General features: G+C 40.8%; 3 protein-coding genes across 4 annotated transcripts in view; 1 reads left to right on the top strand and 2 right to left on the bottom strand.

Annotated features, from left to right (window-relative positions):
- Positions 1-1,539: 1,539 nt before the first annotated feature.
- On the bottom strand, positions 1,540-9,843 carry LOC138590116 (solute carrier family 26 member 9-like). The gene is made up of 20 exons (XM_069660679.1): positions 9,719-9,843; positions 9,373-9,512; positions 9,146-9,256; positions 8,873-9,048; positions 8,617-8,781; positions 8,381-8,533; positions 8,197-8,279; positions 7,223-7,370; positions 7,028-7,141; positions 6,842-6,919; positions 6,645-6,740; positions 6,455-6,561; positions 6,304-6,373; positions 6,133-6,225; positions 5,658-5,798; positions 5,287-5,502; positions 4,420-4,474; positions 3,951-4,078; positions 1,712-1,771; positions 1,540-1,600 (listed from the first exon to the last, which is right to left on the bottom strand). Exons 1-20 carry the CDS (start codon positions 9,841-9,843, stop codon positions 1,589-1,591), a joined length of 2,271 nt encoding a protein of 756 aa, XP_069516780.1. The 3' UTR covers positions 1,540-1,588.
- Positions 9,844-11,819: 1,976 nt separating this feature from the next.
- Positions 11,820-14,829, bottom strand: slc48a1a (solute carrier family 48 member 1a). Its single transcript, XM_069659788.1, has 3 exons — positions 14,412-14,829; positions 13,226-13,393; positions 11,820-13,088 (listed from the first exon to the last, which is right to left on the bottom strand). Exons 1-3 carry the CDS (start codon positions 14,539-14,541, stop codon positions 12,952-12,954), a joined length of 435 nt encoding a protein of 144 aa, XP_069515889.1. The 5' UTR covers positions 14,542-14,829; the 3' UTR covers positions 11,820-12,951.
- Positions 14,830-15,856: 1,027 nt separating this feature from the next.
- rapgef3 (Rap guanine nucleotide exchange factor (GEF) 3) overlaps positions 15,857-26,638 on the top strand; it is a 28,162-nt gene continuing 17,380 nt past the window's right edge. Inside the window, exons 1-3 of one of the 2 annotated variants that reach the window (XM_069659787.1) lie at positions 15,857-16,064; positions 18,336-18,421; positions 25,863-25,907. In XM_069659787.1, the coding sequence (XP_069515888.1) occupies positions 18,359-18,421; positions 25,863-25,907 (108 nt within the window). In that variant the 5' untranslated portion in view covers positions 15,857-16,064; positions 18,336-18,358. Of the gene's footprint in view, positions 16,065-18,335; positions 18,422-20,603; positions 20,899-25,862; positions 25,908-26,638 lie in introns of those variants that run through there. The other variant, XM_069659785.1, reaches the window with a different exon arrangement.

Below are 26,638 nucleotides of genomic sequence, written 5' to 3'. Positions count from 1 at the left end.
AGAATAAGTGTGTCCAGCCCCCCAAGCTATTTGGACATAGCTTGTATTTATGTATAAATCTGTCACTTGTGTCCCTTTTGTATAGGCTCCCAGTTATATACCACTTATTTTATTTGTTATCTATTCTTATTTCTATTTGTATTTGCTTGTTGCTACTTGTCTTTGTGCTGTTGCAACAACTGAATTCCCCCTCTGTGAATCAATAAAAAACGATCTTATCTTTTCTTATCTTAACTAGGCCTGAAAATATGAGAAAAAAGAGAATGAAGCTTATTAATTTTATTTATTGTTTATTGTACAGGGACAACACAAAATACATTTATGTTACCAGATTTAGCTTAAAGCTAATGCAGTCAAATGCCACAAAGGATGTTTCTGGTTACAGTGGTTTAAGATCATTTCTTTCAAAACAGCAAACAAAATATTTTACAAAATGTAAAGAAGCAAACAATAATAAGTACCACTCTAAAAAGAATATGCTAACTTGCCCCAGGGTAGCAAACGATCATTCCCATCACATGTAGTCCTCAAAATGCCTTTAATTTAAAACACATAAAAGAACAAACTTTTCATTCAAACATTTAAAGACAGGAAAGGCGGGACGAATGATGAACTAACTGAGTCTTTTAGATTTCAACTTAATTAAGTCATGCTCAGTAACAGTGCTTCCACAGACACTGAGAACAATAAAGAGGAACAAAGAATGAGAGTGATGAGCTGCAGGTGATGAAATGAAACACACACACGCACATTAAGTGATGAGAGACTTTCCCAGAGCTCCAAATTAAAGCTGATGGCCATAGAAACCTTGTAATCACTTGTGGTGCCAATTTGCTGCAGAGAGAAGACGGAAGGAAGAGCAGAGGAGCAGATGTGTGCCAGAATACCTCAGGATGATTTCTTAATAGCTTAATGAATCCACTCATGCATCACAAGCATACCAACACTGCTGTCAGCCCGTCAAGCCACACACCGCAGGCACCTTTAGACACCTGCTACACAAACACATGTTTGGCCTACATATTTCTCTTTGTTAGTGTCACTACTTTGGCAGCCGGCAACAATAAGAAGCATTGTTTTGGTTGTTTCAGCTGATTTCCTCCTGATGGAAAAAGAAAGAGACTTAATAGAGTTTACAAGTAAAGAAACTGCTGATGGTCCTTTTCCTCCTTTCGCTTGCGTTTCTCAGTGTCCTCCTCGGAGATTTAACCAGACTGCTCAGCTGGCTAAACCTCACAGCTGTGGCTGTACACACCCTCCTTTAATTACAACACCACTTCTTCTGTATGGGTGCGCAGTCAGCAGGTTCACTCCACGGTGACTGTGAGGGGTGGGCGAACTGAGCCTCAGAGTTCTCCTGTTCTGCTCTGCCCTCACTTGTTATCGGGGGGTCTCAGGTGCGGGTATGTAACACCCCCTGCCAGCGGTGTCAAGTATTGCTAATAAGTATATTTAGTAAAAAGATACAAGATAAAGCACAGAATACATTTTGCTGACGTAGATTGCCACAAATAACAGTAACATTGAGGATTATTGTTCGTATCTTCTGCATGTTTCCTCTGCACATCTTCCCTGCAGTGATCAGTGCTCAAAACATTTCCTGTAAAAGAAAAACTACACTTAGATATCACATACTGGCTTCATGGTGAGTAAAAGAAAGTAGGCAGTATTGTCATTTTTAAAAAGCTTACATGTGAAACTTTGTACATACCTGCTCCAGATCCATCTCCTCATTAACGTAGAGGGCAAGTTCCTCTCTTTCTTTCTCTGCCTGCAGCAAATAAAGAGAATATTTAGGTTTATTTGAGTCTGACATTTCGTGATAAAAATACCAACATTTTGATGACTCATGAATCACTTTCTACCACCAAAAATTAGCATGCTGACGTGGGTTTTTCAGACTCGTGAAGACTTGCTAATAAAAACCGATTGTCTCTTTTCCCATTGCCAGTGAAGTATCCTCCTTTCGGCCTCATTTCTGCTGTGTAACCGTCTGACGTCACAAATGCGCCAGAAAGTAAGTAAGTAGTGAAGATGTTACGTGGTCTATTTATTAAACTCTGCACTGATAAATTTGGAATGATGTTCGAGCGCTGCTCGGACGGAGACGGGCAGAATTTGTAGCTGAGATGACGAGGAGTCGCAGAAGTTACCGACCAGCATAACATCGTGCCAGAAAGGGGGCGGAGATTAGTGTGTCAACACAGGTGTTGTGTTCCCATCATTGCCGAGCTGAAGCGATAATTACCCAGGTCTACTGCAGAGTCATTTGACCCGGGTCTGAATGCCGATTGTAACCTTTCCCACTAAGCACAAAAGTCGTGGGTTAGCGGGTGTAAATAGTTTTTTTGACGAGTGGGAAAGCAGCCAATGTTTGTTAATGTCCCTCCCACATGACCCATAGAACCTACGAGCTAGCTAGCAGTTACAGGTCCTCACTTCCATTTGTGTTCAAATATTCTTTTAGATCAGCGGATAAAGCTCTGTTGGTTGTTCCTAAATCTCAACTGGTAGCCAAAGGTGACCGGGTCTTTGCAGTCAGAGCCCCCAGACTCTCTGCTGAAGCTCTCAATACAGGCCACAACTTTAGCTTCTTTTAAATCCTCTCTGAAAACTTTCTTCTACAGGAAGGTTTTCATGAATTCTGTGTCCACTAACCAATGCAGTGTCCTCGGTGCAAAAACGGCATCGGCGTCAGCTGTTTTTTGTCACTGCGCTCACAGCGCTCTCATTTGAAAATAGTTCAACTTTTGGAACACGAGTGAGCTCGTCAATGTCACTTCTCCCTCACCAACCAATCAAAATAAAGAAGGGGCGGGACTTCAGATATCAGCTTTGTTAGTCTGCTGCTAATGCCAGGTCACGATTCCTTTCCATCGTTTTTATGTTTTCTTTGTTAGTAAAAGCGAATATGAAGCATACAGAGCGATTTTAAACAGACTTAATGATCACTACCGAGGGAAGCGGAAGTGCCACCAGACAACTTTCGTAACCTAGCAACAGTAAGCGCAGATGAGAAGCCCTCCGAAACTGAGGTTGTGGGCGCTGCCAGAGCAAAAAACGCCCTTAGTGGACGCAGGCTGTCCTTTCATCTTTCTGTATTTTTTGTGAAGCACTTTGTAACCTTGTTAAGAACAGTGCGACATGAAGAAACTTTAATATTATTATTATTATTATTATTATTATTAATCAGCACTATTGGCTGCTGTAAAAGCCAGTCCATATTTACAACAAGTCTCTCCCTGGCTTCCTGTTTTGAAAGAAAACACGTAAATATGCGGAATGAAATTGCACTCTGGTAGCCGTTTTATGGAAGCTTAGTCGTCACCATCATGACCTCTCCCACTGAGTTGTGGAGTTGTGGTTTCAATCACAGATTAACCACACCCGAGAGCATACAATGCTGTATTGTCTGTTTTACTCAATCATCACACACAGCCAAAATATGCTATTGTTGTACTGAAGAAAACTGTGACTGACACCATGAGCTCATTGAGAAAATATTTAACAAGGTAATAAATCAAGTGAGTGAAGGAACATTTTTCCATGGACATATTAGAAAGAGTGCAGGTTTTTGGCACATCTGCATTGACTTCCCTGTTTTAACCTGGATGTTACACCCACTTTACATACAGGAATGATGCATTTCGGCTCTTCCACCACATCTACATTTAAGTTTAATTTCTTTATATCCACCAGTTTTGAAAAGGTGCCAAAACTCATAACTTTGTTGAAGGACTTGTGTGTCACATCACCTGTAGTCCCTGGTGGCCTTTCTGGTATCCCTTGTTGAACCAGATGAGGTGAGCTAACAGAGGAATGTGTTACTTGGACCAACAATCTTGCTTTTCACCTCTTCTTAATCCCTCTTGATATCCCTGACCTTAGCACCTTCAAACAGCCTGTGTTTGTATGTGATGTATTTATAAGATGATAGGACTGTATCATACCTCCGGGGAGACTTCAGAGTGTTGTTGAGCAAACAGAATGGCATCATGGACAGAAAGGAAGAGATTACTGTAGGCAATATTTCTGTCATCAAACGCTCCTCCAGCCTTCAGTTCCTCGTACACCTGAGCTGCAGGCCAAAAGAAATAAATAAAACACAAGGAGTGGAGCACAGTGGAACAAGTGATTTCATCTTGGTATTTATGTGTTGTGCAAGAGAATAAAACGAAAACACAACTGGCCTGTATTTGGCAACAGAAGAACACCAGTTTGATGCTTAATGGTTAGCAGAAACGATGTGGAAACGTAAAGCCCGTGCACCATGTGGCAAACATTTAGAAATGTCATCTCTGACTTGCAGTTATACTCTTTTTTTACCAGTGTCCTTTAAAGACTTAATGTTGAATGAATGACTAGATCTCTGTTCCATGACAACCTTTCAGTAGAGCCAACCAGTGTGAAATGATTTACCTTGAATATTTGCCAGGTATAGTCTGATGCCCAGCATCGAGTAGCTTGAGTTCATCTGTGTTGGAAGAGAAGAAAAAGACAATAAGTATGACTGTATACACCCACACTGCTGAAAGTTATTTAAAAAAAGGTTTAGAAAGGAAAGCTAGAGTTAAAGAACCCTTGTGTGACTTACAGGCTACTGGAGAGGAGAGCCATAGCAATGTTACAAGGCGTCTTTGCTAACCTTATTAGCCTAATCCAGTTATTTTTTATTTACACGTCTTTTATATTTAATTTGGCCATGTCTCTGTCACTGCTTCTGTTTTCTTTTTAAGCATGAATTGAAACGTCTTGCCGTTGAAACTAGCTCAGATTTTGCTTGTGAAAATTAACTAAGAGTAGAACTAAGAGCGAGTAGGCTAACGTTAGCTTGTTGATTTTAGCTAACTATAACCGTCAACTGAAACCTCCCTGTAAAGTTAATGCAATTTAAATTAACTAGGTTTGTCAGTCTGCTCTATATGATAAGTATAGTAATGTATAACTGCTCCACAAATCTTCATCCTTATAAAATAATTTGATTTCAGTAAGCTAATGAGCTAGCTAACATTAGCCGTGTAGCCAGTAAGCCAGTGGTGCTGCTCGCCATGTTGGTGATGCATCATTTTACTGTGGTTGTGTGTGTAACATCCCTCAAATTTATAACATGCTGTGCATTATTATATTATATTTATTGTTAAGTTTTTGTCGTAATTCAATCAAACGAAAACTTTTGTTCTGAAATCTAAAAACATTTTCATGCAAGCAGCAAAACGGGTCTTGTTTAACCTTTTAGGGGTGTCATAGAACCATTTTCTTTAAGAGTAAATACTACAAGCGTTTAACCTTCATCAAGACTTTGATGCCCATCAGGTCAATGAAGCAGACCCCTGCCAAGTCGAGGATGAGGGTGTGGAAGGGCAACTCTTCGTCGGGCACCTTCTTGCCCGACTCGACGTCACTGAAGCCAAAGTTGACAAAGCCCTGGGACGGTTCAAGTTTGTTGGCACCTCCATCTTGTTTAATATCAGAGTCCTTTTGCAGTTCAAGCTGAGATATGGTCTACAGAAAATATATAGAGAAAGGTGTACAGAAGAGGTCAAAGGTTGTACTTCAGACAATCTTTTGGTAATTGAATTGTGACCCAAGACAGGTTTTTTGTCAGGTTATAAGTGATGAGGTAATATATGTGAGTGTAATGTGTCATATGATCCCACCTGAACGGCCGTGTTAACCGAAGAGCCGGGATTCTTCTTTCTTGCCTTTTTGTCCTTCTTCTCCTGTTTTGCTTTTTTCTTCTGTTCTTTCTCCAACAACTTCCGCCTGGCCAGGATGAGTTTGTTAGGGTCCAGCCCGGTCTATAAACGAACACCCAAACACTACATGAACACATTCAATCAAACCCGGTTAAAATGAAAACAGCTATGAGTTACTTTTATTGCAGCCCCTGTGGACAAAGCTATACGTCTCATTCAGTGTTCTTAAAGAAAAATCTCCTTCTACTTCCCTTTAATTGGCTAACATGCTACACACTATGAAACCTTTCCGGGGAAAATGTAAACTTCTGATCTTTCAGGGACTATCCAGAAAAGGAGCTGATAGTCTGGTTTGCTTTTGTAGGTCATTTAGAACCTGTTTTATTAGCAGAAAAGTTCCTCATAGTTGGTTGAAGTTACAGATCTTTCACTTTACCTTTTTGATGACCCTCTGGCGAAATATTTCCGCATTTGCAAAATATAATGGAGAGCAGTAGTTCAGTATTTTCACGCCTGTTATTGACCTGACCTGTGAAGGTAAAATGAAGACATAAGTCTCCTGACATCACGTGCAACAAAAGTTATGCGTAAGAAAAAGTTTTCAAACCTCGCTGTACATCTTCGGGTTTTTGTAGATATCTGTTGCTGTAATCTGAACCAACGCCGAACCATTACGACTGCAAGGAACACATATTTAAAAAGTTAAATACACATTAAAATACACTTTATACTCATTGTCTTCCATGGAGTTTACTCACAACTGCGTCCTGAATATTACCACCAGGATGGAGAAGCCCACTCCGATAGCAATTCCATACGGCAAGCCAAGCAAGAACGTGGCCAAAAATGTCACAACCCACACACACTGCAAACAAAAGAGCAACATGTTAAAATAAATACGAGAAAAAGGACTTTAAAACGGTTTGAAATATTGCATCCGAGGCTTACGCAGTCCAGTTTGCTCTTCTTCCATAAGTAATATGGATCAGAGAGCTGTAGCAGCGTGTTCTTCAGGTTGACTGCGATCAAGGCTCCAAGCACCGACTGAAGGAACAACGATTGTAAAGGTAACTAATCATGCACAGATATTTCTTTAACCTCTACTGTAATTTTGTGATATTATTTTGTTAAATTTTTCCACCTACTTTTGGAAGTGGTCTCAGGTAGACCCCCAATACAAGCATTGTAAGCAGTACGACCATCATCACGGTGACACTGGCGAACTGTGAGAGGGCAGACACAGAGAGGCAGTGTGGGATTTCATCGACTCGTATAGTCCATATCCTTTATATTAAACACCTGAACTCTAATATACGTAGCATAGCACTCACCTGTGATGATCCACCAGCGCTGTCCACCGCCATGGTTACAGTCAATGCACAGCTGATCACGTGGATCTTAAAGAAGGAGCCGAGGAAGTTGCTGCAGCCAAGAGCCAACATTTCCTGTACAATCATTCGTGTGGTATAAGTAAAAGGAATAAAATCCACGTCTCAAACAGGTGTTACTGATGTGTAGTTTTCTACCTGGTTGGTATCCACATCGTAGCCATGCTTTGCTGCCAGTGTCCGGGCCACAGCCAGGTGGATGACGTACCCAACGATAGCCAGGGAGAAAGCCGTGCCCAACATGTCTTCCCACTGACTCACTGTTGGTAGGACCGGGGTTGGGAATCTAGAAAAAAGAGACAAAGAGATACATGTCAATGGAAAGGTAGAAAATGTGTGGTAAAAAGTAATTTTGATGCGGCTGCTTTTCCGCTCTCTGCAAGTGCTGCGAGTAAACAGTAATCTACTATGGCTGAACAAACACAGAAAAGATGGATGACTACAGATACAACTTCAACAATAAGTGAAAATACAAAGAAAAAGAAACAAACTCGACGCTCAGATGAAGCAAACAGTCTGAAAAGAAAAGCGACCGTCAGCGAGGAAAATCAAGAGTTACAACCGGAGCCAACCGTGGACGTCACACACGCAACACTGTCTGGATATCTGGGAAGTGTGCTCCCGCAATTACAGTTTATCGCCATAGGTGGCGCCAAAGACAATCTTCCGAGATAACCACTTCAACAGTCTGTATGTACTTGTATGTCCAGTTGTCTCGTTATAATAACACAAAATCTTCCTGGTTATAGTTTACATTTGACTAAGAAGACATCCAAACTACAGTATGTATGTGCGTTAAAGTGCAGAGACTCTCCACTTTAATTTCCCCTCTCCCCTTTTGTATATATCTTTAGCTCTCCACAAATCTCTTCAAATCTGTCTAAATATGGATTTCTACGAACTGTCACTGAAATACAATGTCATCAAGTGACTTAGCTGCTAGCCTTAAGTTACGGCAGACTCAGCAAATTCAAGTTTTGTATATTTCTTTTATTTGTGCAGGAGCTGGAGAGAGCAGTAGAACTAACATGGAGGTACTGGAGGTAAGAATTGTTGGTGGTCAACCATAAAGAGATGCACAGATTCCCCCGGTTACACAACACATGCTTTACCCCAAGGGAATCTGTCCCACGATGTCGATGTTGTAGGTCTCAGGAAGATGCAAAAGGCCTGAGATGGCCGTGGCCGCCACCACCTGTATGAGACAAGAACAGAGATCAAAGGAAATCTGAGCCACAGCTAATTATGAGTCTCTTTTTGTGTTTTTAGAGAAATGACAAATAATAAACTACTCACAACAACGATCTCCACGGGTATGGGGAAGGGCAGCTTGTGGCGGTAGCGTGTACACAGCTCCTTCACCACAACCAGGACTACGATGCTGACCAGAGCGAACAAGAAAGAGGCCACGTTGGTGTCGGGGAGGCTGCGACATATAGCTATCACAGTCTATGGAAAGAAGAGAATTAAAGTTACCTATGCTATAAGCAATTTATTCTTCCTTTCTATGTAGCTTGTTAAGGGTCACTCACGTGTATAATAGCCAGCGGACCGCTGAAGTGTGGCACCTTGATGTCAAAGATTGATTTGAGCACCGAGATGAGAACGCTCACTGACGCAGCCGTCATGAAGCCTCGGATGAAGGATTCTGACAGATAGATGGCGACGAACCCAAACTGCATGAAGCTGAGGCCAATCTGCACGGACATGAGTGGATCTCAGTGTGTCACTTTTCACATTTATTTTAAATTTCGATCTCCTAAAAAGAGATATTAGAGGTGCAAGTACCTGTATGATCGCTGTTAGACAGGCCAGAGTGGCTGATATTCCCAGGCGAGCCTCCTCCAGCGTGTCTCTGTCCACTACTGTAGCATTTAGAGTGGCGTTAAAATGACTGAAGTCCGACTCCGGGGCCAGCTTCATAGTCACCATTCCCACCATCATGCTGATGACAGCAAACGTACCTACGCACAGAGAGAAGTGTGTCACATCTATTTTCTTTCAGGGCAGCTCCGGCAACTTATCACTGTCATCACATGCAGATAAATCACTCTGATTTACCCGGGACCATCTGGGGAGCCGTGCCCATGAAGAACAACGGGATGAGGGGGAAGAAAGAGGAATAGAGGCCGTTGACAGGAGGGAGGTTTGCCAGGAGGGCGAACGCCATGCCTGGAAAGAGCAGAAACATTTAACTTAAATCATGATAACATATAGAAAAGTACATATAACTAGCATCAGTCAGTGAATGTAATACAGAAGGATCAGAAAGAGGGGATTGGACTGACCTTGGGGAACCTGAATGGTGCCGCCGCTGACCCCGCCGATGACATCATTCAGCAGGCACTCTCTCACTTTGTACTTGGGGAGCCAGCTCAGCACAGGCAGATGTCTGAATAAGAAGCCCTTCAGCCTCTTCGCAGAGCAGCTGACAGAAACAAACAACAGAGTCTCTTTGAAGGTTGTCTGGTTGTTAGTCCATAAACAATGTCTGAACTTCATATGGAGTCGTAGCTACAGGGCCCTCCTCTGTTTGATCGCAACACAAAGCTTGTCAGAGGGAGACAACGTGTGATAGGAGACATGTACTTCATGTTGACTGTGCGGAGAGGGAGAGACATTGTGATTCTGTACCTGAAGTGTTTCTTCACTTTCTCTCCGACGGGGAATTGTTGACTCTTCTTGTCAAACTCTCTGTCAAAGTCTGGGAGGTTATAAGCCGGCCTGTCAATCACGTAACGTGGGCGGTTCTCAGGCATGACTAGGACAAATTGAAGCAGATTAAGACAATGGAAAATTCTCTGTCATACTGTGTCCTCAGGGTGCAGCATTAACAGTGTGGAGTCTCATACCTGTTGGTGTTATTTTTATGAGTGATTAATCACATGAAGGTAGCAGCAGTGTCATTTTTCTTTTACAGCATAGACTTGAAAAAAGTTTCAAATTTTAAAACCTTGAACAAAAAAATACAATTTGAATATTAAACCTTACAGCTCGACTGATGGAGGTTTACATTTGAGCAGTTGTGGACTTAAAGGAGCAATTCGCCCCTGGAAAAAGCCACTGTCAGTCAAAGCTGGCGTGCACTGCGGCCCTTCCTCTGACAGGAACGGCCCAGCGAGAGGCGCTGGAGTGAAATACTACCGTTTTCACTGCAGGTGGTGGGTCGTCGAAAAAAATCTTCAGGTCTGCAGTCTACATTTCAAACCTGAGTATTCTGAACGAGACATGACTCAGTTATAAATGCGGAATGTCTGGGAGGGACAACAGGAGAGCAGGCAGCGTTTCAAAGCACCTCACGGAACAAATGATTACATTATATGGTACGTGGGTTTTTTTCAACTAAACACTGCAGACATCGGAGGCGGGCGTCCTGGATTGAGGAAGTGTAGTGTAGCAAGCTTCCTGGCTTCTCCAATGGGCCCTGGAAAACCTCCGTCAGACTACGTAAAACGCGTCATCTGGCGGAGGTTTTCCAGGGCCCATTGGAGAAGCAGGTAGCGTCCTCCAAAGGCACAAAGCCAAATTGCATTTTTTTTCCTACCGTAATGGCGTTAGCTCCCCATAATAGCATGATAGGACTGAGGTTGAAAATCGGCGAACTGGCCCTTTAAGTTTTAATGAATTGAAGTGGCATATTAAGTTCAAGGCCCTGATCTAACCTCACAGGGTGAGGGATCAGCACCAGTCAGAGGATTGCTAAAATATTTGCTTAAGACCAGGTTAACAAAAGCAAATCTATAAGTTCATGTCAAATTAACTTCACGCTGTAAAAGAGATTTAACAAGTCCACCACGTTTTATAAGAACATCTGTAGAATATCTGCCTTTAAAAACTTTTAAGATATCTGGAATCTGTCCACTAACTTTAAACAAATGCGTTCTATATTTAAGGCAAACAGTTGCACCTCGAGTTGAGATAGGAGAGGTGGAATAAAAAGATGGAGTTGCAAAAATATTCTTCACTGTTTTCTAAAATAAAATAAATAAAATAATTAAAATTCTTAATCATTTATTGTCAATTATTTGTATCTTTTTTAATTTAACCTTTATTTTACCAGCAAATAATCCCAGAGATACAAAATCTCTTTTGCAGGGGAGTCCCGGCCAAGACAGCAGCATAAAAAGTTTCACATAAAGAACAAGCAGAAAATTAATCTAACAATAACTTCACAACATTCAGCAATAAGACGGGTGCATCACTCATCAAATGATCCTTAATCTGGTTTATATACAGCTCCGGAAAAAACTTAGAGACCACTCCAAATGTTTCTTAAATAAGCTACTCTCTCTACATGTCATGGCCAACGCATTTTTTGCAGTGGTCTCTTAATTTTTTCCGGAGCTGATGGAGCAAAACATCAATTAATTAATTAATCACTAAAATTGTCCGTTTACGATTAAATAAATAAAACACAGAGCAAGTCATAAGTAGACCATTAAAATTACACACATTGATTTAACTTTCAGTATTAAGTTAAGAAGCTCAGACTGTGCATGAACATAAGAGTCTAAAAAGAAAGTAGAATACCTTCAATGATTCACGTCTGCCAGCATTCGGCCCAGATATGTGAGCTACCCAACTGTTTGATTCCTTTTTAAGGCTAAACTTAGGGAGGAGTTTAAATATGCCTAAAATATTAGAGAACTTCAACACATCCTGTCTGTCAAGGATGAATTACATAAGCTGTGGACTCAGAGGGGGGGCTGTACAGCAAGAAGACAACGTGATGTAATTAACAATCAATGCAACTTTAATGGGTTCAGTTTTAATACACAGGTAGCATCCTCACCGTCATTCTCTCATCAACACAAATCAGTTACACGTTTCATGATAAAAGGTAGACACAAGCAACAGCTGTAACGAGCTCATGAGGCCTAGTTTATCACGTTACACAAATCATACTAACTGTAGAATCAGTGACACATATAAATAGTGTTTTTAAAAAGGGCGAGGAAAAGATGACAACGTGTGAAAAGGACATAATTGTTCCCCCCTTTGTAACAGGATTTGTGTGCAAAACATGGGCGTCATTATCAAAGACTAAAGTGCAATTTTAAATCAAATCCATTTGTGTTTTCTCTGGGGAGGAATGACATGTATTTAAATGGACCATCGACAGAACAGAGCATGTCTCCCCCTGGTGAAAGAAAAGAAGAACAGCACATTTTTTACAGGACTGCGTTTCCTTTTGTTCTTCTGTAATGAAAAGTGTGAATCAGACAAAGATTCTCAGACTTCTTATAGACATTAAAAGGAGCTTAGAGACTGACTTAAGAACACTAAGACAGAGACCGTCTACAGATATGACTAATCTGAATTTTAAAACTGCAACTATGAAACAGCTTATTTGGGTAAAAACATTCAAGCACCTCAATAAAAACTATTTAGCTAGAATCAGCAGAGTGGCTTCAGAAAGAAGGTCTTAATTTTGGTTCTAAAGATTTCAGCTTTGAGAGTATTTTTACTTTCACTTTAACAACCTACCATTGAATTAAAAGCATGTTAGAGTGGTGATGTCATCGTATGTGTTAGTTGTTAAACAAATAAAACAAACCCCAAATAAAATCTGCCTGGGAAAACCACCGCAATCTCTCCCCATGGATCACCGAGCACTTCCTTTAAAAGCAGCAGAGGTTAAGACTCACTAACAGGAATATAATGTGGGTCATAAAAAGTCGGTGAACAGGTAACAATACAAATGCACAGCTTGTTAAGCAAGTGCAACAAGTGCCACTCCGTGTGGTAAAAGTCAGCTGACTTCTTAATCTAGCCATATCTGCTTCTCCTCCTCTTTGTTACCAAAGCTCTTGTATCAGCTCCGGCCGGCAGCCTCAAACCATCAAAGTCCGTAAAATCAGCAGTGACTAGAAGTCGCTGAGGATGCTGATGTCTGCAAACTCCTGGCGATATCGATGGGAGTATAAAGCCAAGAGGAAGGCCCATTTGAGGGTCAGGAAGCTCCACACACAGGCCAGGTAGAGGCTCCTTGGGTCAGTGGGCGCTGTGGGACAGAAAAAGCAGCGTAATGAATTCATGTCCTCAAAGTCAAAAAGCATGCATGTTACTTGCATAAATGTTTTCTTAGATATCACACTAAAATGAGCCATTTTAAACAAGGAATAGTGAAGAGAGAATTACATTGCTCATGTGTGATGGCGAGAGCTAGGAAGGTGACGATGGCGGCGATGGCCACGACAGAGAAGAGCACACCGACGGCGATGAAGAACTTGAGGCCTTTGAGCCAGGTGCGCCAGAAGTCCTGCACGTACATGATGTGTGTGACGAGAGCCCAGAGCGCCAGAACTCCTGCGGAAGGACAAACACACAAACACACTTTTACTGAGTGCATTTCAGAATCTAAAAAAAATAGCGAAGAGCATCATACATAAAACCTACAGTATGCTGTGTGGGGCTGCAACTGACTCATTTTCATTGTAATCAATCTGTGTATTACTTTCTACAATGATTGTTTAGTTAATAAAACGTCAGAAAAAAGTCTCCATCACCATTTGCTCAAAGGTGATGTCTTCAAATTTTAGAAATAATAGCCGATTATCTTCCTGTCCATTGACCAACAGATTGACTGCCTTATCTTTTTGCAGATATATTGTACTGGTGTAAATGTCCACCAAGAAGACACTGCATTACAGAAATGCCTACTAGTTTAAAGTTTTTGACACCATTAAATAGTCAACCAGAGAGTTGTGAGTTGTGGATTTTCAACTGCTCTCTCTGTATGTATCTTGTTCAAACTACGTAATAATAATGAGACTCTTTGAATAGATATGTACCAAGATTGTTGTTTATGTTGTGCAATATCTTTTTCAAAAATCACCATCAGCCAATACTCCAAAATGTCATTATAGTATCCGCCTAAGAATCAAACATGGGTCCGGTAATGCTACATAAAGTGGGCCACATGATAAAATTAATCACATTCACTGAAACTGTAATTCTTTGTGGCAGATTAATTCATGCTGAGGGGGTGGGGGTGGGGGGGTAAGCCACAAATCTGGTCATATGCAAAAATGTGACTTATATTAAAGTATTAATCCAGCTAAGACAGAACAATAAACAAGTGAAGCAAATAATGTTTCGTATAGATATTTAACTGGCAAGAGCGAGACTGAAAAAAGAACACAGGAAATACAACCAACATCTTCTCATGATATGACTATGTTGTGCTGTTTGACTGTGCAGGAGGCCATGTACAAAGGATTAAGCATCCTAAAAATAAATGCTCCAGTGGCATCTAAAGAGGACAAACCTTCACATCACAGCAACATCTAATAGGACAGTTCACTATAATGGTGTGTTTACATACCTGACAGGCCTCCCATCGCCGCTGTCCATGGCTGTTTGTATGCAATGTTCCAGATGAGGAAAGCCGAAAGTCCAACCAGGGTGCCAAAGGTAGCGTATCCTATGCTAATGTAAACTATGCTGAATGCCATTGTTAAATATTACTTGTCTGTTACAGGCGTTAGATAAAGTCGTGGGTAAAAACGAAAACAAATCCTAGTTTTTAGCTAACAGCTTACCGCCGCCGCCACATTATGTAACTAATATCCTTTTGATACTCACGAGAGGTAAACGACAAAATAAAAGTCCCCTCGGCTGACCGACGCCTGTCACTGTTAGAAAAACTAGCTTAAGAAACAGCCCAATAATAGTCGATTCGTGTGCCCAGTGCAGCAAACAAGCCCCCAAGACACAGAATTAAGATTTCCTGCTAGCTAGCAGTCAGGAATACAAGTGTTTATCTTATGTCTACCACAAAGATGTCACGCTGTGATCGAGAAAACCTACTTCTACAACCGTTGAGCCCTGCCTTCAGCTGGTGAGGATTACACTTCTTCCGCTATATTGCTCTGGACATCTAGTTCACTAATATGCATCACTCAAAATACAAAATAATTTATGTTGCCGTACCGAAAAAACTAATTTCGCTCGTGTATTCACATCAACTTGCCCTAAAGTTACCTATCACGTCTACAGAAAATATCTTCGCAGAGAGGAAATCCCCTCTTGCCAACACACCGCCCTCTAGTGGAACAAATAGGCATTGTAATTTTAGACCTCGGATGCCAAAATGTGTGTTATTATTATGTACTGGGATAAATTGATGGTTTAAAAGGTGAAATTATGGTAAGAGTATTCATTTTTGGTTGGCTGAAAGCTATTGGCAGCTCTCTGTGAATACAGCTGTTACTTAATTTAATTTGATACAGAAATCTATCAAAGGAGATGATTTGTAAGGTCAAAAAGTCAGGGAACAAAATAGAAGTATTGTGCTAATATAATATAAGATACAAATAAATTAAAACTAACTACTATTTAATTAAGATATAAGACAAAATGCACTATTTCAGAGAAAAGAACTAGTAACAACATTTACAAAAGTTGCCTTTTCAAACAAGATATTCATATGGAATGAAAATGATAGATGAAGGCAAGCATGAAGTGACTTTCTCTACAGGAAAAATTAAAGCAAAATAATAGAATTTATTATTTATTAGAGTTAATAGTTTGACTATAAATGTAGCTGAAATCTGTGCTCTGCAACTGAGCCTTCCAGTCATCCTGTGGTTGTTTGTAGCTCTGCTGCAGTCGAGGTTGTCATGAGAGATAAAACCACAGTAGAAACATGAGGCTCTGAAGTGAAAGCAAACTAAAGCCGAGCCTGAGCAGTTGCTTATGTTCTGATGCTGTCTTTACACTCACAAACACACACACACACACAGTGCTGTGTCTCACTGCTGTACACAGCTTGTGCCTCGGGGCACCTCTCTTCATGACCAATCAGAAAGATACAGGAAGCTGTGTCCAGCAACACTCCCCACAACTCACATCAACTGTAATGACTGAGAAATCATCCTCGGACGTATGAGAGGAGCAAAAGCTGAGGAGGGAGCGCAGAAGACCAGAAAAGAGAGGAAGACGACGGGCTGAAGAATCCTACGAGAGTTTGCTGGAGGTGAGTTAACGATCAGTTATATACTAAATAATGTAACAGTAACAGATTGATTGATTTCTAATATTGTTTTTGTAGTTATTTTATTTATTACTTTGTTATATGGTATGTTTTGATAATTGAAGATTGTCTTATAAAGATTATAAAGATTGTTTTATAAAGGAGTTTAAGATATATTTTACATCATAACAAAATAAAATAAAATTCAAAATAAGGCAAGTATGTGAATAATATGTTATATAGTTATTTGTGGCTTGTGAGTGTCAACAACTTTATCTATTTGCTAAGCATGACCATGTGACAGAGCAGCATGAGGTACATGTGTTGAACCGATGCTGAAAAACTGGAGGTGTTGTGGGTTTATAGAATAATTCCCTCCATTTGTTTTAATGAATTTTTTCGACGTGTCTGCTTCAGTCCTCATTTGACCGTGGGGTCAAACAAATAAAATATATCTGTCACTGCTTACTGGCCAGGGGACAGGAAGGAACATGTGTGTGTGTGTGTGCATGAGTGTTTGTGTGAATGCTTCTAGACAGGGACAACAAAGACAGTTGTGCAAAGTACACACTTCCCTGGGCGTAGATGTGTTGCAGGAAATCCCACTCCCATTCCCGGAGGACCTAAATAGCAACACACACACAAAAATAAATATTGGAAGAGAGAGAGAAAAACGGACACACAAACAAGACAAGAAAGAGATGATTAGTTTCTTAATTAAAGAAAAAAATAAGCGCATAAAAATCCGGTGATAAAAAATATTAGTGTAGTTATTCAACCCTTAAAAAACAATACTTTTGCACATTCTTTGGATGTATGTGTAAACTTGACTGAGGCTTACAAATACGCAGATTGCAGGGCATCTTTGGTCTCAATAGAGGGCAGCATTTGTTTTCAAAACGCCACGCGGGCATGTGAGTGAAACTGAACGGCATGCAAATTATAAAATGTGACCCGGGACCTGAGTCACATTAGAGTTCAAGGTGTCTGCAGCCTGGATTAGTGTCTCCTGTGGGACGTCGCTTTTGCACAATATGCTCTGATCCCAAAAGAAGGTCATCTATCAATTCTGCAGCACTAATGAGCTTTGGTTTCAATCCCAGGGTCACAAAGCAATTACCATCCAAGAATATTCTGGGCTTTACTTTCACCGAATCCTGAGATTATCCCCATCCAGTGGAGATTAGCCTCGCAGGAAGTCGCTTTTGCTCCTCCAGTGTGGCTGAAGCCTTTGAAACTTGAAGCAAAGCCATCACAAATCAGTCACAACAGTCACCTTTTTCTTAACGATGAGCCGCCGCGCGCACGAGACAATCGCAACAGTCACTTTGTCAGATGCTATCATGCAGAATGCAGCAGCATGCCCTTCCTTATCACATAAACTATCCAGCTTACATTCCCCCAGGAGGTCATGAGAAGCTAAACTGGATTCCTTCATTGTGAACATTCTTAATTTGGCATCTCTGAGTCCCTGAGAGGCATTTAGACGAGACAGAGAGGCTCAAAGAGCGCAGGAAACTCACCGGCGGCACTGAAACAGGATTGTCTGTAGTGTGCTTTGATTACTTTGCTCACTTTTAAATACTTGCTTTTATGGACAGCTGCAAGTGGAGCGTCCTCATGACTCCACAGAGGTCTAAACTTGGTAAGAACTTACTGTTTTTTTCTGCGGGATTCTATTAGATATGCCTCTTAGTAGCTTTAAAGTACAGGGAGTGTCATGTGTCAGCTGTTCTGGAGTGATATAAAGGGAGTGTTGTTATTCAGAGAGACTTCTATAGTGTTTGGGATCCATCGTTCACTCACCACACGCACTAATGGAGTAGGGCTCCTAGAAAGAAGCTGTTATGTCTAAAACAGAGGAAACGTACAGGTGCAACAGGTGCACAGAGGAGGCATTTCCAACGCGTTGCCTGTCTGTGTGTTCCGAGCTCGAAGAACGGGCAAACCAAAGCATGAGAACCAGGACAGAATGGATGTTCTTGTCAGACTGAGGCACCGAGTTCAGTACAGGAAGGGCAGCCCTGCTCTGGAACAATAGCCGGGCTTTAAACAAGTCTTACATAACGAGCCCAGGCTGCAGGACACAGTTGACCATGATCCAGTTATGGCTGGAGGTGCACAGGAAGTCACGTTCAATACAGGGTCTCTTATCCTTGTTTGACAGTCTGCAGATTTACTTCTCTTTAATGTTTCTAAAGAATAGGCTTAAAAAAGCATTCCCCTGCTTACTTCTTAAAGTCCTGATATGATGTCTCTCCATGTTTCTCACAGATACTGCTCAAGAGGTCCTCAGTATGGAGAACTTGGTCAAATCCATTTTTTCTCCACCAAGACGCTGCACACCAGAGATGTGGGAAGTAAGTCTGAGCTTCGGTTGCAAAACACAAAGTCAATACACAACATTTAACCACACACTGGGGTTGTTCTTCCAGTGATATCTCCGACACAGCATCGGTAACGGCACCGGTATCGGCATGTACACTATTGTGTGCATCAATCTGTCACCATGATTGATTAGCTTTGACAAAAACCTGTTTCACTGGAAATCAGTTCTTCCTCAGGTATTTAATTTTGAGCGGCAGCAGAAGTGTTACCATACATAAGACACATTATTGTCTGTGTAGGTTTACATTAAAGTCACTCTCTTAGGCTGCAGGTGTCACACAGACTGAATAAGAACATTAAATCCAAGCTAGATTTAAAAACACAAGGGGGAAAACACTGGAATCTTGTCGGTACTTAGACACTTGCATTCACAGCTGATCACACCTGCTGGTATAATATACAGTGTGAGTTTTATGATTCCATAAACCAGTAATGGGTCCGTAACAGTTTAACACCCGTGCAAAGGACAAAACACCTGCTATCACACTGAGAACTGAACTATTGATGAGAGACATCAAGTGCTGTTCTTCAACCTTAACAGTTTCTGCTCTTAAAGGTGTTTATCTGCGAGCCCACGGAGCGGGCAGAGCCAGGCAGCTGCACAGCCTGATAACTGTGTGTGTGTGCGCAGAGTTCTGCAGCTCGCGTGGGCTGCTCTATACTAACTAGACCAGACAGACCACACATACAGTGCCTGCATGGAACACCGTGCCTCCTTTACTAACCTTGACCCAGTATGTGAACATACACAGGGTCAGGTGATCCGCTCGACAGGTAGTTTAAGATCCTGTGGGCCTGTCGAGTGTGTGTGTTTGTTTGTGTGTGTGTGTGTGTGTGTGGTTTTATTGACATTTATGACATAGAGATGTTCTAATCCTAAACTGAGCTAGTGATGTGAATTAATAACATAGTGATGGAGTCCTTTAAAGAAGTGGTGGAGACTGACAGGTGGGAAGATTATTTCTTAATATGGGGAAAATATCCTTTAGACAGATGAATTGAATACTACTGTATTCCATATATTTATATTATTATTAGTAGTAGTAGAAGTATTAGTATTAGAAGTATTACTAGTAATATTAGTAGTTGTAGTAAAAGAAGTAGAAGTACTAGTAATATTATAGTAGAAGTAGTAGTACCAGTAGTGGCATAGTAGAAGTAGTAGTAGTGATATAATAAAAGTAGTAGTGGTATAGTAGAAGTAGTAGTACTAGTAGTGGTATAGTAGACGTAGTAGCACTAGTAGTGGTATAGTAGAAGTAGTAGTAGAAGTAGTAGTAGTAGTAGTGGTATAGTAGACGTAGTAGTACTAGTAGTGATATAATAAAAGTAGTAGTGGTATAGTAGAAGTAGTAGCACTAGTAAATGAAAAATAGTAGTGGTATAGTATTAGTAGTAGTAGTAGTTCTAGTAGTGGTAGTAGTAGTAGTGGTATAGTAGAAGTAGTAGTACTAGTAGTGATATAGTAAAAGTAGTAGCACTAGTAGGCATATAGTAGAAGTAGTAGTAGTACTAAGTAGTGGTATAGTAGAAGTAGTAGCACTAGTAGGCATATAGTAGAAGTAGTAGTAGTACTAAGTAGTGGTATAGTAGAAGTAGTATTAGTACTAGTAGCAATATATAGAAGTAGTGGTAGGCTACCGGTAGTGATATAGTAGAAGTTTTACAACTGCATTAGTCGAAGAGCAAGTTTTAAGAACTGTAAGCTGCTAAAAGATGAATGAAGAAATCAATGAATTTAAAAACGTATAAAATGGAAATGAGAAATAGCCTTCAAGTAAAATATGTTTCTGTGTGTCTGTATGGATATTTTTTAGCCACCTCATAGATACAGGCAGCCTACATGGTTATGTCACCTTTAAACAGCTTGCTGACACAGACACACCACATTCACTTCACGAATAACGAACAAAATGTTCAGTGTGCACCTGTCCGTACACACGCAGTGCAGTGATGTCAAGCTAAACAAATCAAACGCCGATAATTAGGCGCTGAAAGTTCCAGAGGAGGCTGCCGGTCTGGTGACTCCGGGTAGTTCCTTGCCAAAGCCAAAGAAAAGCGCGCACACGCAACTTTGCAGTGCGCCTGTGCTGCAGGATGGCTGAACATTATTACGCACTCCGTCCTCACTGAGCGGACACGTCTGGAAAGGTACAGGCTCTGAGTTTGGATTCAGGGACGAAGAACAAACACCTGCGTGGACATTTGGTGAGACAAAATGCGGAGTCCTGAGCTGCTGACACTGCCGTCGTTGTACAGTAACAGGAGGGTTATGTGGGTCGAGCTTCGTGTGCTGTGAATAATGTCTGGAGGCAGATCTTCTGACCGGGAAAGTTGCTCGTCGGTTGTTTTGATGTGAGACAAGATGCATCTGTTTCGGAGTCACTATTACCGAGTGTTCCCGGACCGTTTCTCAGTGGAAACACCGAGCATCAGAGGCATCAGCTGGGTATGCTGCTTTAATGTTTACCTAAGAGAAGTAGTTCATGAAAACAGACAGGATGTACTGTAAAGTGTATGTAGCCTGTGGTTGGTGGTGCACAGGTTGAGCAGGAGATGAGACAGTGATGAAAATACTTGTGGAGGAAGTATTCAGATATTTTAATTGAAAAAGAAGCAATACTATAGGAGTAAAAAGTAAAGCTAGAGTAGAGTATTAGCATCAAAACTGACTTAAAATGTATAAAACTAAATATAGACCTACGTATCGTGCAGAGTTGCCCATTTTAGAAATACTATGTATTACGTTGCTGGATTAAGTGAGGCATTAATGCGTAATCTCTGTTTAATGATCTTAATCTGCAAAACAATTTACTAATGTTGTCAAATAAAATGAATATTTACCTCCAAAATATTTTAAATATCAGCCTAATAAGGAAATACCAAGTCAAGTAAAAGTAGCTCAAAATTGTACTTTAGTGTCATCACCATGTACATCATTATCACCACTCACTTGTATAGACTGGTGTCTTTATAAAGTATTGCTCATATAGGGATACATCTGAAGCTGCTTCACAAAATAAGACCTCCAACATGTCAGTTGCTTTTTGTAAATGTTCAGAAGTATTATGAAATCACTGCTGGAGGACGCTGATGAAGCTTCTAGAAACCTATTATCATTATTTGTGGTGCAAATTGGCGTCTAATGACTTTCTGACACGTGGTGGTTTAATAGCACTAAAAGCTTTTTGTTAAAGTGCAAACATCCTCCATTGTGCAAGCAAATTGAATACATTTTGTACTGAAACCAAAATGTGTTTATGTGACACTGGGGTTCACTTCTTCACACCTAAACTATGAAACAGCTCAGGTCCCCAAAACAGCAGCTTGCAGATATTCCAAGAATGCTTCCACCGGACTGAGGCAGATTTCTCCATTGTTTTAGCAGCTCGGGTGTGGGGACACAAGAAGGTAACATAGCACAAGGTTTTTTTAATCAAACCCAGGTTATTAATAGTGTATTGTTCACCTCCAGCACGACACCCACGCTCAGTTTACAAAAGAGTTTGTAGAAGAACGCACAAAGGGAAGGTAATTGTTTCCAAGTCACAGGAAGACACAGTGAAGTGCTGCGGCTCTTGGTTCTAAATTTACTTGACTTTTGAGCATCAATAGGTCAAAGACGACTGTATATCTTCACAGGCTGCCTTTTGAACTTCCTGCTGATGAAAGCCAAATATCAGCGCCATATTTTACATGCAGGAGCTCAAAAGCTTCAACTACAATAAGCAGTAAATATAACTGACAATTATGTTTAGGCCTGGTTTGACCTGACAACCTGAGCTGAATAAATGCTCAGCGTAACATACTACACGTATTCTAAAATGTCACAGGAGTGGTTATACTTGTCGTCTCTGCAACAGGTGAGTTTGTGTTTATTCAGGTTATCTCACACGTTCTACAGAAGAAGTCTTTTACAAAGACGTCCTCGTCATAGGTCAATCACAAGATTTGAGAGCATACACACAATAGCAGAAAAAAAAATGAATAAATGCATTGGCATTGTTTGCGAGCATTCTTTTGTACTATACCGACACAAAAGCAGGGGCTCAATTGAACACAATTCAATTTTTATACAACAGCATTTTTCGCTGACGTCATGTTTGTGGAGGGGAGGTCAATACCTTTTTAAATGTCATGCTGCTGTTTCCAGGCTAACAAATCAAATAACTGTAAATCGTTATCATATCCCTGTTAACCATTCATTCAGCTACTAAAAAGTCATTTGATAGGGAAATTCTGGGAGTAAATTTGGCCATATTTTAAGTTAAGCAACATTTGAAACCACGAGACAACGAGGCAAAATCAGCATTCAACCACTTCCTAGCTAACATTACCGTTGAGGAGTGTTGCACAGCAGGCCTACAATAGAAACGGTGTAAATTCTTAGCCAACAGAATAAGCTTACTAATCATAATTTAAACGTTAGCTGGTGTTCATAAACCCATGAGATGCTGTAAGACAACAGCTAACCTAAATGTAACTACTTAGACATTACCCTTTGATTGTGCTACGAATTATAAAACAGAATGCTAGCAAACAACACATATTTTTAGCTAGCAACATTTGATACTACTAGACAACAGGCAACGTTAGCATTCAAGCACTTCCTAGCTAACATTACCTTACTATTGTGTACCGTACAATAGAAAAGATGTAAATACCTAGCTAATGGAATTCTTGATTACTGTTATTTTAGCTAACAGTAATGCTAACTAGGAATTGGTTGGATTCTAACGTTAGCTGAGGTGGGGCGACTGTAGCTCAGTGGTCATCTTTCAATCAGAAGGTCCGAGGTTCGATCCCCAGCTCCCTCAAGTTACATGTCGAAGTGCAAGACACTGAACCCCACATTGCTCCCGGTGGCATAGCCAACGGGTATGACTGTGATTGACAGCTCTTTACGTAGCCTCTGCCATCAGTGTATGAAGGTGTGTGTGAATGGTGAAGTGGTCTAGAAGACTAGAAAAGCGCTATATAAGTACAGTCCATTTACCGTACAATAGAAAATATGTAAATTCCTAGCTAATTGAATTCTAGCTTAATGTTATTTTAGCTAACGGTAATGCTAGCTAGGAATTGGTTGAATTCTAACATTAGCTGAAGTTTGTAAACTCATGAGATGTTGTAAGACAACAGCTGACCTAATGGCTTATTAGCAAACCCCTTTGATTGTGTTACAAATTATGAAAGTATGGTGTAAATTTCTAGCTAACAGAATGCTAGCAAATGGCACAAATTTTAAGCTAGCTAACAGTAATTTTAGCAAGGGATCTTTGAAATCTAACATTAGATTTTCTTTGTAAACCCATCAGATACTGTGAGACAACAGCTAATGTTAGCATTCAACCAATTTCTTGCAAACATGTTACACAATACATTAGGAAAGTTGTCATCTTGGCTAATGGATCGCCAGCTCACTAACAATTCTTAAGCTAGCTCCCAGTAAGCAAAGAAGTGGTAATATTCTAACATTAGCTGTTGTAAAATGCTGAAAGCTATTGAGTCATGGCTGATCTTAATCTTAATTTTCACTGTTTATTGTTGATCGAAATGCTGTGAAATAATTAGTTATTGTCAGTTTCTCTTCATTTTAAGGAAAACCTGAAACTCAGTAGAATAACTTTACTAAAGTATTTGTGCTTTCCAATCTAAACGCAACGTCAGACAACAATGGCTCTGTGTAATTATGGGGAATTACAAGGTTAATTTCATAACTGCATTCCACATCAATGGCTTGTTATCAATCAATGCTGCTGAGAGTTACATTTTTCCCAAAATGCCACCCAGTATCTAGGGTCATCGAGGTGCAATATCCACAATTAGCAGGATTTAACCTGCACTCAGGCATTTGTTAATCCCTTCTCTGAGTGCACACGTGCAGATACCTCTAACAGGGAGAAGACTGAGCTCATTTTGCTGTCATCATTAGGAGATACTAGGACACTGTCTCCCTGTCCTTATTGCTCCCAAGACATGGCAAGGAAGCAAAACAAAATCTCTGTGACCTTTATGAATGTGGATCTCACTTTCATAAAAGTTCCTAATTCCTGTCTACAGAGCGGGAAGAACACTTGTTTTCAACATTTGTTGTTTACACGGGGGAACATGCGTCATTTTGGTTCATAATTGTAATAAAGAATGTTATATAGGGTTTTATGGAGTCCTATAAAACAAAAGTACTTTAAAAAGAACCAAAATTGCAGTGAGTTAAAATGTATGATGCTCATGTATCTCTTCACCCACCAAAACAGACAGGAGGAGACAATAACTTTTTTTATGACTAAACAATTGGCTCGGTGCCATTTTGGGCTGAGGTCATGTGACGTAGCCGGCTGAACAGCAGAGCAGACAAAACATGCCACGAAGTCTGTCTGCCGAAGGCCTGGAGACGCGTAACAGATGTTTATCAGTGGTGTGAGGAGTTGATCGCAGCCTCTCGATCAATACAGACAGTGTGACTGTGTCAGCCACGACATGTGATTATTACTTTGCATACTTTGAATGTTTGTGCATGCTGTTCATACAATGCAGCAACACTGTACAAAGAAATACATTCCTATAGGCATTAGGTACCCATATCTTACAAGTGTTTGCAACATTAGCAAACTGAAATGTAGGGCATATAAGTCTGTTTTCTTTACTATTGTGGAGATCCAGGCATAGCAACGCAAGTACCTGTAAGCTAACAGATTAGGAGGGAAATATTTGAACAACTTAATTGCCTTGAAAAATGACTTAATATGTCTCTGAATTAAATCCACTCAAAGTAATTGCCTTGGGAAAACAAACAGAGAACAGTAGCTGCCAGGGGATCATAAAGACATAAAAGCCAGAAAGAGGAAATACAGCCCAGGCCGAAGTACAGACTTGGGAATGTAGGCTGCATGGAGGAAGGTTAAAGAGGTCTGATCATACTCTTGTAAGAGAAAAGAGAAAGGATTAAACTTATTTCTCTTTAGAAACCGCTGCAGTGAATTCGATCTTTAAATCATTAAGACTTTCAGCTCTCCTCATAAGAAAGGATAGTGTGTGGTTAAAGGCACCCTTTTCACTTAACCGAATGCGTGGCAGCAGACTGTGTTCTTTCCTTTGCTGATGTCTGCATACTCTTTCCTCCCACTTCATTACACACACTTGACACCCACCCACATAACACCGGAGACAATGGTAACACGGCGCAGGTTGAGATAATGTATTTGTGTTGACCTCCATCCCAATGAAAGAAAAATAATGAGTCTTTCTATCTGGACCTTCCAGCTTGGTTCTGTGTGTTTGTTTGATTGGAGATTATCAACACATCCAGTCCAGCGAGTTCCACAGGAATGTCGTTCTAGAGAAAGTTATCTCCTATATTTCAGAGGCTTTTGATATGCAGCAACCGCTAACGTCTCTCTTTTCTGTTCCTCTTAGACGCCACTGCCGGAGGCCCTGGGTCCAAAGGACACAATGAAGCAGGTGTGTATGCCAGAGATGTAAGCTATGCCTTGATACGTCTCCTCCGCACAGCCAGGAGTGATCCAATGTTCTCACTGGTGTTTTTATACTCCCGCTGAACATATTAAGAGACAACAGACAGAGGAGGAGCCTGATTTCAGCAAGCTTTAGCTCTTAAAGTTCCCCTAAAATCAAGATCTCCGAGTGTTTTACACATGATCACGTCTTGCACTGATTGTCATCGATAAACTAGTATCTGGACCAACAATGACAAAAAAGCGCCCAGTTAGTGACGCGTTTTCCATCAGCCAGCAGTGGTTGGTCTGCCAGAGAGGGTAGGCGGAGCTAAGCGACTGCTTTTCCACTCTCTGCAAGTGTTGCGAGTAAACAGTAATCTACTATGGCTGAACAAACAAAGAAAAGATGGATGACAACAGATACAACTTCAACAATAAGTGAAAATACAAAGAAAAAGAAACAAACTCGACGCTCAGATGAAAGCAAACAGTCTGAAAAGGAAAGCGACCGTCAGCCAGGAAAATCAAGAGTTACAACCGGAGCCAACCGTGGACGTCACACATGCAGCACTGTCTGGATATCTGGAAGTGTGCTCCAGCAATTACTGTTTATCGCCACAGGTGCTGCCAAAGAAAATGAAAACTGAGATCTTCGCGATAACCACTTTATATACAGGAGGATTTTCTTTGAGCTGTGGTTGTCAGGGCGACTCATTATTTAGAATCCTGGTGGGT

The sequence above is a fragment of the Semicossyphus pulcher genome, unplaced genomic scaffold, assembly GCF_022749685.1.
Source record: "Semicossyphus pulcher isolate SPU_LCO1_2020_fin unplaced genomic scaffold, fSemPul1.0.p SCAF_13, whole genome shotgun sequence".
Taxonomy (NCBI): Eukaryota; Metazoa; Chordata; class Actinopteri; order Labriformes; family Labridae; genus Semicossyphus; species Semicossyphus pulcher.
The sequence above is the reverse complement of the archived record's forward strand: the minus strand, read 5'-3'. Positions and strand labels throughout refer to the sequence as shown.